The 12,495-nt window shown below is 36.4% G+C and overlaps 1 protein-coding gene across 1 annotated transcript; it reads left to right on the top strand.

The window, feature by feature from the left end:
- The first annotated feature begins 6,066 nt into the window (after window positions 1-6,066).
- Window positions 6,067-8,542, top strand: LOC147863679 (uncharacterized). Its single transcript, XM_087319394.1, has one exon. The coding sequence runs from the start codon at window positions 6,135-6,137 to the stop codon at window positions 8,418-8,420; it is 2,286 nt and encodes a 761-aa protein (XP_087175520.1). The 5' UTR covers window positions 6,067-6,134; the 3' UTR covers window positions 8,421-8,542.
- The last annotated feature ends 3,953 nt before the right edge of the window (window positions 8,543-12,495 follow it).

Below are 12,495 nucleotides of genomic sequence, written 5' to 3'. Positions count from 1 at the left end.
ATATGTATGTATGTATGTATGTATGTATGTATGTATGTATGTGTATATATTATGTATGTATATAGGAAGACTCAACTCGACCACATAACCTAACTATCCTTTCTATATATTTTGCCTGAGAAATGCCCATTTGTCAACCCTCAAAAGATGACCATATGTATGTATGTATGTGTATATTTATGTACGTATATGGGAAGACTCAACTTGACCACATAACCTAATTCTTCATTGTATATAGTTGCTTGTTGAGTGTTTCTTTCAAGAAACACCTATTTGTCGACCCTTGGAAGATGTAAGTCAAAGAAGAAACCCGGCCATATAAAACGCTCTTCTTTCCAGAAAGGTCATTGATCAAACCTCAAAAAACAAAAGTATATGAAGATCGACCATATAACACACTTGGTCAACTGTTAGGGGAGAGACAAATCAAAATAATTCTTGGAAATAACTCTTATTTTTAGTGAGACACCCCTTGAGTATTTGGTTTATGTTTTGGAAGGTGGAATTTGTCAACTCTAAGAAGATAAAAGCATGAGAATAATTGGGCATCTCATTGTTTAGATTATACATTTCATTGAGAAAAAGGGAGTGAGTTGATCATGTCCCAAGATAGCTCAAGCAATTGTGAAGTAAGACAAATGAGTTGGTCGTTGCACTTCCATAGGGTGGCTAGGGGCACTTGGGGAAGCAACAGAAGCCGAAGGGTATTTCAATGAATCTTGCTCGGAACTATCACCAACATGATAAACTTTTGGGACATGTTCGCATAAAACACCTTAAATTAGTGCTAATGTTAAAAGTAGCTATTGTCATAATATAAGCTTGTAAAATAAGGTATATTCTAAATAAATGTTAAATAATGTTTTCCAAGAAAATAGTAAAACCAATCATCATCTTTATTTTACAAATACGTTTTTTCAACATTCATATGATTTGAATATATTTTTCACTCCAACAAACTCCCTCTCAAGTTTAAATTCATCTCCATCTCTTTTCTTTTTATTGTTAGTAATCATATCGAAGCCCTAGATAGTTCCCTTGTTTTGCATCTAGACCAAGTGACATGCTCATCAAATGCCTTCCATTGGCAAAGTTATGTTGATTATGAGTTTTTGAATCACAACACTTTTGCCCATCCCTTGCATGGCATACAGATGTGTTACACACTCGTTGTTATTACCAATATAATATGTTGAATATGAATCCCCAAATTATAAATTTAGGTGTTGTGTTTGACATGATCCAATTACGTCGAATGCCTTAACTTTTGTGGTGTGTTCCTAATCATTCACATTGAGAACATGATAGCTCATTGTCTTCAACGATCATCCTCATATAGTATTCAACAATATTGCCCCAAATTTCAATGCTTAAGGTGGTTTGTGTTAGGTTAGTCATGGACAAGGATTGGGCTGCAATAGTTTTAGTAGGGTGTTGGGTTCATTCTTCATGCAATTGTGATATATATAGCATGAAATTAATGCAATCACAAACACAATAAAGTGAACAGTGGTGACTCGTGAGTGTGGGGCCTTATATGAGAGATAAAGTTAGAGAAAGTTAAGATATTGTTGAAAACAATCATGATGCCTCACTCTATGGGAGAGCATATATGTCCTCCCAACTATATATAGCACGATGATAATACCTCTTCCATTCAACATGGACGCGTGATTCTTCTAAAGATTCTAGCATCTTAAAATTATTAATTTGATAATGTGTGTTAGATCTAAATTATTCGTTTACATCACATGTAACTCTTCACCAACACCACATAAACGAACATAATGACGCATTCCACGATTCCAAATATCTTCCTATCCTATATCAAGCATACAATTTTGGGCCTATTAATAAATTATCATTCGAAATATTCTTCATTAAAACCAATTTCATTTGGAAAAAGGTCTCACCTAGGTAAAGTGACAAGGATCTCTAACCACTTAATGCGAAGTATAATATAAAAAATGAGAGGAAACGAGAATGAGTATTCATATTGTCAAATGGAACAAAAACTAACTTCATTTTGAAATGATAATAGTTTTTGAAAGGAACAATTCCAATTTGAGACCCACAACATGCATTTTCTGCAATGTTTATGAGGAGCATAATATTCTTTTGACCAATGTGAAACTACCACATACTCAACTATGTCATTGATATACATACCTAACCTATAACACTTATAACAATTTTATTTCCTATGATGTGATACACGATGCAACGATTTTCCCTTCGTATTTCAGTAGAGTGATGAGGATGAGTCTTTTCTTTGTTAAGGTATCTTCAAATGTGTTTGGTGAAAATTGCTTCAAAGATATGCGTGATCGTAGTTAATTGAACAAGCACATCGAGGTACTCTCTCACAAAATTGGACTTAATGATGAATTATCAACCATAATCTCTTGGTCCTTTTGTAATGGATTTGAAAAAACAAGATTGATTTGCCATGTCAATGTAAGATCAATTTTTTTAGAGTAATAAAGTGACGTTTCATTTTATTGCTTTATAAAAAAACTATTGTACATAATACGAAATATTGAAAGTGTTATCACTCAACCAAACCACACGAAATTGGCTACGATCGTTCCGCACGGCTTTACAATATTCAATGTAATATTGGAATACTTTCTATATTGCCTATGGCCACTTTGCTTTTAATACCAATGGAGGATATTTTTTCATGAAAAAAGAGAGTTTATTGCCATCAAATAAAAAAATTGCATGGGATTGGAATTGATGTTGAAAATTTTGAAAACATTTGCAAACTAATTCAAGTTTAGAGAATTTGCATTGTCCAATTTATTTTGAAAACCAACTTCAATTAGTAGCTAGTAGAAGATTATGAAATCCTATAGCTTCTTGGTTTGAGCCATTCTCGATGTCTAAAATTTCAAATTCAAAACATTTTTCCCTTCCAAAGCAAAGGTGCTAACAATGCTTTGTTCAAATCAATCGCTCACAAAAAGAAAAACTTTTCAAGTCGTGATTTGTTTTCATTTGTTCGTCATTAATTATGTTAACACGAACACTGAAGAGGCATACAAAACCGTTGGATGAAGAAAAACCTCTCTTGATATTGGGTCAAGTTGAGTGTTTGGAGAGGAAACGGTGCAAGAACAATTGATGTGAAAAATTGTAGGGTGGACATATACTTCGATGTAGACGGAAAACCACCTCATGCTTATACGTTAGATGTGGGTATATTAACAACGAAGGGAAGTGCACAATAAGAAGAATAGAAATATCCACTTCGGTAGCCAAGGCTTAATTTGTTTTAATAAGGGTTGCGATGTTGAATTCTCTTTCGCATGTGCGCGTACACTACAAGACATTATTATAATACACCTAATGAGGTTGAAATCAAAGAAATCTTGTTTTTTTTGTAACAAGCATGCTAATTATTGACAATCCCCAACCCAAGGTTAATATATGATTTCATGGCAATGCATGAGTCATGACTAGCCAAAAACAAAGAATATTCAAACACCGTGTGCATTAATTTAGATGTTCTTTGTAGGCATTATTATATCATCAATTGATTGAAATTTGGCATAATTTTCAATTTTTATTAATGATTTTATATCCGATCATATAAATGCGATGGTACTATATAGGATACTTGTTTTACAAGGTTGTGCTATGAGTTAAGTTCCGGTGGACATTTTCAAGTTGCATTTTGTTTCTCCTAAAAAGATAGCTTTACAATTTCATTTTCCACGTTTACACAATGAACTAAAACAATATCTCAACTCTACATAGAATCAAAACATTGTTTTGAACAACCGTTGCAAATCTAGTTATGTAGGTTTATTTGGCACATGTCACGATTTGTTGGTATATCATTACATAGAAAAGAACTAATGTTTTAACATTTCCCGCAATCTGAGGTAAAGAAAAGATAATGTTGCCTTATTAAAAGTCAGCGACAACAAAATCCTCCCTTAAGGTTGGGCATGAACATGCCAATGTTTTTTGGAAAAAAAAGAACATGCCAATGGACTCTATACACATGCACATATGGATTCAAAAAGATACTCACATACCAAGAATATTGTAACTTGGCAAAAGAATTGCACAAATGCACTCTATGCATCCATACACAATCTTCTTGCCCTTCATCACAATATAGAGAACCTAAAGAGAAGCATCTACCATGACATTTCACGGTAAATCTATCCTTGGAGGCAAGGGGGATGGGGGAACTCTCACTAATGGACCCTACAACTCACATGTTTTCATATATGTACATGTTCCAAACTTCCCTTCAACATATTTGTCAAGGCTTATCGTTTTGATCCTACCAACAACAATGAGTTTTTTTTAATGATATTGCTTATGTTGTCAATCATGACTTCTTGTGGAACTACACATATATATGTATTTTTAAGCACCTCATTCGATGGTGAACTACCACCAATAATACGTTTTTATTATATTGCTTATGTTATCAATCATGATTTGTTATGGAACTACACATATATATGTATTTTTAATCACCTCATTAGATGGCAAAGTTATATTTCTTATAGACAACCGAGAAAACTCTCTATTTCCTATTTTCTTCTCATGGAATACCTTCGTGATGATTCTATGGTTTAAACATCTCTATCTCTTGGAGCCTACCTTCTACACTCTCAAACCATTATTTTCTTAATCCAAATATTCATTGCTTATGTTTTATATTTAATTTGTAATATTCTACCTATTGAGTTGCACGAGTTTGTCAATCAAGAGTAAGAAAAGCAATTGTTTTTTCTTGAAAAATATACCGCATTAGATTTAAGAAATGCCTTCACTTTGTACAAGAAATTATGTACATACATGTAATTACCCTTGTTTTTTAAACTGAGGTAAAGTTCTAGCTATCAACTTGAAAAAATACCTCGGTGTAGAGCAAAAACCACTCCACCTTATCAAACAGATTGCCTAGAAAATATACGTTTGTTCCATATGGCATGAAACTTCAAATTTAATCATGCATTAGTGAAATTGTGCTCAAGAATGAGTGCAATCGTTTATGCACGATGTATTTGCATGATAGAATTGCCTTTTATAAGCAAATGTATTGTATAGTACATCACCCTCATGAACATTATTGTTGTTTTTCAACCCTTGGATTGCTAAAAATGAGATCATAAAGCCGGGTTTTGGCCTTAAACGTCAACACAATCACAATCACATAGTTAATTCCATGACCTAGCTAGAATGTAATGGATATTATATGCATTAAATTTGATCCATAGCTCATGTTCAACATCGAGAAAAGAGACTTATTCTTGGTTGCAGTGGATAGATGTTTAGATGCAGTAAAACGAAGTGTTTTGCTTATGAAATTTAAAAAATCGGAACATTTCAATGATACCTTCATATGAATAGTACCCATGGTCTTGAGGCAAACCTCCATGGATTACAGATCAAATTGATCAAGATAATTGTTTTGATGCTAAATCAATATACCATCACCATATAATGTGCCGTTGGTTCTCAATTTCTCCTATCTAGGGATAGTGAGCGTAATTGATTTTTGTAATCATGTTTTGAACTTGAGTTGTGAGATTCATGGCATGCATGTTAGTGGGATACTTTTGACGAAACACAAAAAAACAAACATCAATGTCAACGATAGAGAAAACTAACAGTCACGAAATAGTGGCAACCCAGAGCTGGGAAGCTTGAGGCCCGAAGAATCGCAAAAGTTTTACCAAAAGTGTGGCAATAACAACGAGAAAACACTAAACATGCCGGAGATGCAAAGGATGAGTGAGGATAACGGAACCAAGCCAGGGAAAAGGGTGGTTTCTGGCATCTATATACATACATACTACTGATAGTGTGTAGGGCAGAGAAGGCAGATGTCTTTAGGGAGAGGCACGATGATGGCGACGACAACTAACGTTGATACTAGGTAGTAGGGTCCTTTTACTAGGGGCAATTTTATCAATCATACAAACACTAGGGTCCTATCAATCATTCAGAATGCCTTCATATTTAGACACATACATACTCATGAGTCATAATATCATGAATGTCTTCTGCCTGCCTGTCTCTTCCTTTCTTCCTCTTCCTCTTCTCCTTCCTCTGCTCTCTGCTACCTCCGTGTGAAACCCTTCTGGTACTACCATGTTCTAGCTATGTTTCCTCTTCCACGTTTTGGGTTCCTCAAATCTAAGCACACAGAGGAAGCCAACCCAGCCATAGCCAAGAAAAGACATCACCTCTCTTGCCTAACCGCTGAAACTATACCTTCTATCAATGAATTGAAGATCTATGATGATAGTGATGATTCACTTTGCAAACCAAAGGAGAAAGGTAGACCTGTAGGAGGCTCGTTTTTGAAAGGTAAAGGCTTCAAATCCTCTTCTTCTCACGCTAATGGACGTGATATAATTCAAATCCAGGTTACTCGGAAGAATTTCTGTACTTTAAAGAATGTAAGACCTGATGAGAGCTTCACTAACCATGAGTGTATTCCCTCTTTTGACGAATCCTACACTAATTTCATCAAAGTATATCCAGAATATAGGCAAACAGGGGAAATTGACAAGGTTAGAGTTGCAGAGTATGCATATCTGAACGAAAATGGTCATGTATTTCTTGATTATTGCGGATATGGCCTCCTGGCAGAAGGTCTTGGAGTTTCTTATATCTCTGCAAATCTTCCGACTCATGCTCTATATGGAGGGGCAGATAAAGGAACGGTGGAGTATGATATAAAACAGAGGATATATCAGTTTCTTAATTTGCAAGAATCTGAATATTCCATGGTATTTACATCGAGCCGAGAATCGGCATTTAAGCTTTTGGCTGAATCTTATCCTTTTCACGTCAAGAAGAAGCTGCTGACTGTTTATGACCACGAGTGTGAGGCTGTGAGCAGAATGGAAGAAACGGCTAAGAAAAATGGGGCTGAGATTACGAATTCAGCCTTTCGATGGCCTTCTCAAACACTGTGCTCGACTGATCTCCGGAAGAAAATGCAAAACAAGAAGAACAAGAACAAAACCAAGAACAAGAACAAGAAGGAAGCAGAGGAACAAGAAGAAGGAGAACACAATGGGGGTTTTGTGCATGATTTATTAAAGAAGAAAATGAGAAAGAGGAAGAAAAAGAAGGCTGATGAAGGGGAAGAGGAGGAGCAGGAGGAGCTAGATTTTGTACAAGGTCTGCTAGTTTTTCCAGTTCAATCGCGAATGACTGGTGCAAAGTATTCTTATCAGTGGATGCATCAAGCACAAGAGAATGGATGGGAGGTCCTTCTCGATGCTTCGGCATTAATGCCCAAAGCTTTGGGCGCCCTTGGTCTATCAGTATTTCGTCCCGATTTCATTGTGACCTCCTTTTTCAAGGTCTACGGATTAGATCCAACTGGCTTCGGATGCTTATTCATCAAGCGTTGTGCGATACAAAGGCTTCTTAGTACTTCTGCTGCACGAGGAGTTGGTATGGTGAGATTGATCCCTATTCCAGTGGTATCAGAGGGAGACCCTGAAGACAGAGGTGATGAAGGAAACCATGTAATTAGTGTGGATCAATCTTGCCCTTCCTCTAGAGTACAAGATAGTGTTGATGATGATGATGATGATGATGATGATGATTCTCTATGTGAGATGAATGAGCATTATGCATCCAGTGTATGTGATGTGGGTATAAGGGGCTCTTACTCCCAAGCAAGGAATGTGGGCTCATTTCGAGCTTCCTGTAATCAAATCGATGATTGCCTGAACTCTTCTTCTTTTATCGGGAGTGATGCTTCATTTGTTGATGCTTCGTTGAAGGCATTTACCGATGATGTAGAGAGCTCGAGTAGCTCTCAATTTGATGCTTCTAATCACAACGATGTATCATACGCCAGAAAGGAACCCGAGATAAAATGTAGAGGTCTTGACCATGCCGAAATACTAGGATATAGCAAGACAAATATCCGATATCGGTGCCTTATTAATTGGCTTATTGGATCAATGTTGAAGCTTCAACATCCTGGCTTTCCTGCTCCAAATCCGTTGATACAAATCTATGGGCCTAAACTTAACTTCGATCGGGGTCCCTCTATAGCCTTCAATTTGTTCGATTGGAGAGGGAGCCTTCTCCAACCTTTGCTTGTCCAAAGGCTTGCTGATCGAAGCAATATCTCCATAGGTGTTTCTACTCTTCATCATGTCAAGCCTTCGTTGGAGTTAAGAGAGAAGCTCAATCAAGGAGTGAGTTTTTCATTGAGTGAGGTATCTTGTTTTGATAGCGATAACAAATGGCGTGGGTTTAGAGTGGTCACAGTGGCCCTTGGCTTCCTCTCTAACTTTGAGGATGTGTATAAGTTTTGGGCATTTCTAGCCAAATTTCTAGATGCGGATTTCGTATCAAAGGAGGTCTGGCGATACCGTTCTTTGAACCAAGAGACAGTTGTATTTGGAGGACAATAGGCTCCAAGATCCTCTTTGCATTAAGAGTTGTAACCTTTAGTGTATATGTCTATATGTAGGTTGTTGGGTCTTCATGAGTATCCACTTGGTTTAACTTATTAATTCAATTGTTTTATAAACCATATTCATATCCACTATATATGCCATGTATTGCAACGGGTATTAACTATGTTGGTGTCACGAATAGCATTTCAAGGGTATAGAATTGGAATTAGAATTTTTTATTGTCCATAAAGAGGCCAATTTTGTCCTATGGGACCAGAGTATACATGTGTTCTTGATATGCGTCTCCTTCCTAAGAAGGGTTATTCACACATTGAAGCACAAAGTCTCTATAATGCCCTCACGAGTGATATATATCATCTGTTTTAATAAGTACGACGAAATTTGGCACGAGAACAAGATCTATCAACTTGAGCATTTCAAGTTGATCATGAATGGATGATTGATCGGCTTGCTTGTAGATGGTATAGCTGGTGCATCTACGCATGATTTTTGCTAAAATATAGAGTAGAAGGTAAGGCGTAGCCATATATATAATGAAGCTTGATTTCAATTATTGGAAAATCAAAACCTGAAGCATAGGTGTGCTGCCTCACATGGTGGTCTAATGTAAGCTTGGGCTTTGCAACCTTCTACATTGAAAGAGATTAAAACTATGTACTTCTCATAAAATCTCAAGTTTTTCCATAAACAAACGAGACACTAGGTTAAATATATTAATGGTTTAACATAAGTTCATTAGATATCACGGAAATGTGGCTCTAATTGATTTCTGTAATTGTGTACTTGCTCACTCTCTCGGGGTTCTTTGTATTTTCTTTTTGGCTGGGGCAAATTTTAGGGACTGTGTCAAATTGTGCACATTATACAACGTCACTGTGACACCAATTATAGCTTCAATTAGTTAATACGCGTGATTCGTGAACCAAACAATTTGTGCACCCCATGGACATTAAATGAAAATTTTAAAACACATGGGTTTCTATAGTGTTATGATGAAATTCTTTTTGTTTTGAGGAATCATCTTCTATGACCATGCTTTTCTTTCACCTTTTTGAATTATTGTCAGGAGATTTTTCTTCTTCATTAATGGCTATAGCAAAAGTCCACTCTTTTCGTCACTTTTGTTTGTTACCATTCTTTCTATCTTCTTCATTTAAGTGAGAATCACCATTTATGAGTGGCCATTGCCTTGATGTGGTTTGCTTTGTTTCACCTTTTTTATTGTCGGAATTCTCCCTTTCTTGGTTCATATATGGTACGGTGATCTTTCAAGCATGGGCCTGCCTCAAGGGATTGGATTACTATGACATTTGATTATTGCTGCCAACTCTACATCTACCAATATATTGTTAGTACTTTTATGGCCCATGGGTTTCGATTTTTCTTGGTTGAAGATGGTACATAATTATTAGAAAAAAGGACGGTAAAGTGCTATCCTTGAAATAGGCTTATAAAAAATATAATGAGATAAATAGATAAATTTCGATATCAAAATCACACAATCATTGTCCATGGGGCATAGGGCCAAAAAGACACTTCACTAACAAAGTAGAAAGTTGAAACCCTATCCGCATTACTCTCCGAGTCTCTACTTACACATGCATAAATCATAAAAAAAATGACAAATAAGAAATTATGTGCATAACCCAATATATGATGTTGTGCCTCTAATGCAAGAATGAAATGGGATGACAAGCTTGTTTTCAGAGGGAAAATTGACACAATAAAAATGCCATTGTATTGAAATATCAAAATCTTGGTTTAAAATGATTGAACTCTTTCACCAAAACACCCCTAGGAACTAATTTTTCTTACACCTACATACGTAGTCAAAATGGGAAGAGGGGAGAACAAACATGACAATAATAAACACCGAAGAAAGAGACACGACACGAGTGAAAGAGCTTGTGTGACTTGAGAAAAGGGTACATGTTAGGACCTTTGGCCAATTGTTTGGAATCATTGGAGCAACAAACAAGTAGGTACAAGACCAAGTGGTTTATTTATAATGAATATGGTAATGATGGATTTATGCAGTTAAACTTTTTAGAATTCCCAAATCTGGAGCAAGAGAAAGCTTATAATTTCTTAGTTGAGCATCTATTACATGATATGGACATCAAGTTTGATATGCATACATACCATGCCTAGTTGACATGCTATCTTCACATCTATAATGTCATACAATATAATATGTATATGAAATCATGCCATTCTTGTTTTCAAACAACAATTTATATTCTAGACATCGTAATCTGCTAGATATTATTGTTCTAACCTTGGTACGGTGTTACTTATGTGCATGTTTCGTTTTATTGAGCTAAATTGTTTTTATCCCTACTTGCTTCCATTAGCACACAAATAGCTAGATATTTTGTATTATAGAGTTGAAGCATTCTACCTTGCTACATATGTTTTTATTGATCTCTACTTGCCATGTCGATGTTTATTTGCATATTTAGTGTTTGATTTCTTTATCTCGTCTTAAATAACCACATCAATAACTAGATATTTAAAAGGAAAAAGTACCCCCTGGAAGTTCGTCCATTTACCAGAATGCCCATGGAAGTTCCAAATTTACCAAACTACCGCTATGTCTAAAAAAATACACTTTATAAGGTAATTATACACTCAAATCTACAAGCCCTATTTACCAGAATACCCTTCAAACACAAATTTCTTTACTTAAGCAATTCTTTGGGTTGTACCTAACAATGTAGTCTTTCTTTTCTTTCTTCTTCAATGGGTTTATCAATCGTCTTCATCATCAAGATATGGGGTTATCTTGTGCATTCTTAGATATTTTGTTGAGTCCATAGATATTTTTGAAATTACACTTTTTGTAGATGGGTCAAAATTAACATGTAATTATTACATTTCGATAATTAATTTTGGTTTGTGAGTATTTTTGAAATTGATGAGATTTTTATTTTTTTTTCAAAAAAAAAACTCTTTCGATTAGTTATAAAATTTTACAAATGAGATTATTATGTACAAATCCCTGTAGGGATGCGCTAGTTCCATCTTATGTGGATGCCCACTGACTCAAGAAAGGGAGAGGACGACCATTGTTGGATGAAGGCTATTCGTTGTCTTTCAACTCCATCGGAGCTGCCCTTGAGGCCATCATATTGGCTCTTTAGAGTGGCTACAATTTCACTCCATATCTCTTGCAGTAACATTGTTAGATGTGCGGTTTGGTTGGAGAAGACCTGTTTACACCGTTGTTTCCATAGAATCCAAAGAGTTATTGGCCTGACCAATTCCAACACAACTTGAGATTTGTCATTAAGAGGAGTTGAGTGGACATTGCCGATGGTGGAGAAAAAAACCTCTTGAGCTTTTATCACCAAATTCATCCTCTCCTCCTGATGTTCGTATTTGCCAATTGGGGTCTGCCATGATAACCAACATATATTTCCCCACTTGATTGAGCCTTGCACCTGGCATAATTGCAACAATCGGCCAACCCCCCGCCATATTCGATGGGACGCTGGGCAGTCTCACAGAGCGTGTCGTATTGATTCTTCTGCATTTGGACACTCTAAACAATTAGGAGAGCTAAGGTTCCCACGTTGCCAAGCTCCCACCGATAGTGACGTATGTATTAATAACCATTGAAACGTGGTAATTCGCCTCACGTGTTGTTGTTTCCAGATTTTCTGCCAAAACTTGGTGATAATTGTGTGAGGAACTTGATATGTGTGCCAGACCTATGCAGCAATCGGCTCTCGGGCAGTTTGAGCAGCTAGGATGTGGCGACCCAATCTAGTTGTGAATTGGAAGAAAGGGATAGGTTTGTTTCCTTGCTCCGCGTAAGGATCATGCCATGTCCATTGCAAAGGGTCCCAACTGACCTTACGTAGCCATGTGTTTTCATGAGTACATATGTGCCAATTGGGTTGTACTTTGATCGGATTAGGATCTACAATCCATTTATGACCAGTATACGCGAGTACTCGAATTGTGTTATTATGTGTTGGTGTCTCAATGTCTCGTAATTCAGAGCCGTCGATCCTGTCTAGTGATCCCCTACCTCTCGGGATCAAAGATCCCTCCTTCTCGTAGC

Source organism: Azolla caroliniana, unplaced genomic scaffold, assembly GCF_043228905.1.
Source record: "Azolla caroliniana isolate FFs.n. ecotype wild unplaced genomic scaffold, voAzoCaro1.0.p SCAF_5, whole genome shotgun sequence".
Classification (NCBI taxonomy): Eukaryota; Viridiplantae; Streptophyta; class Polypodiopsida; order Salviniales; family Salviniaceae; genus Azolla; species Azolla caroliniana.
This window is presented reverse-complemented; position numbering and strand designations above follow the sequence as displayed.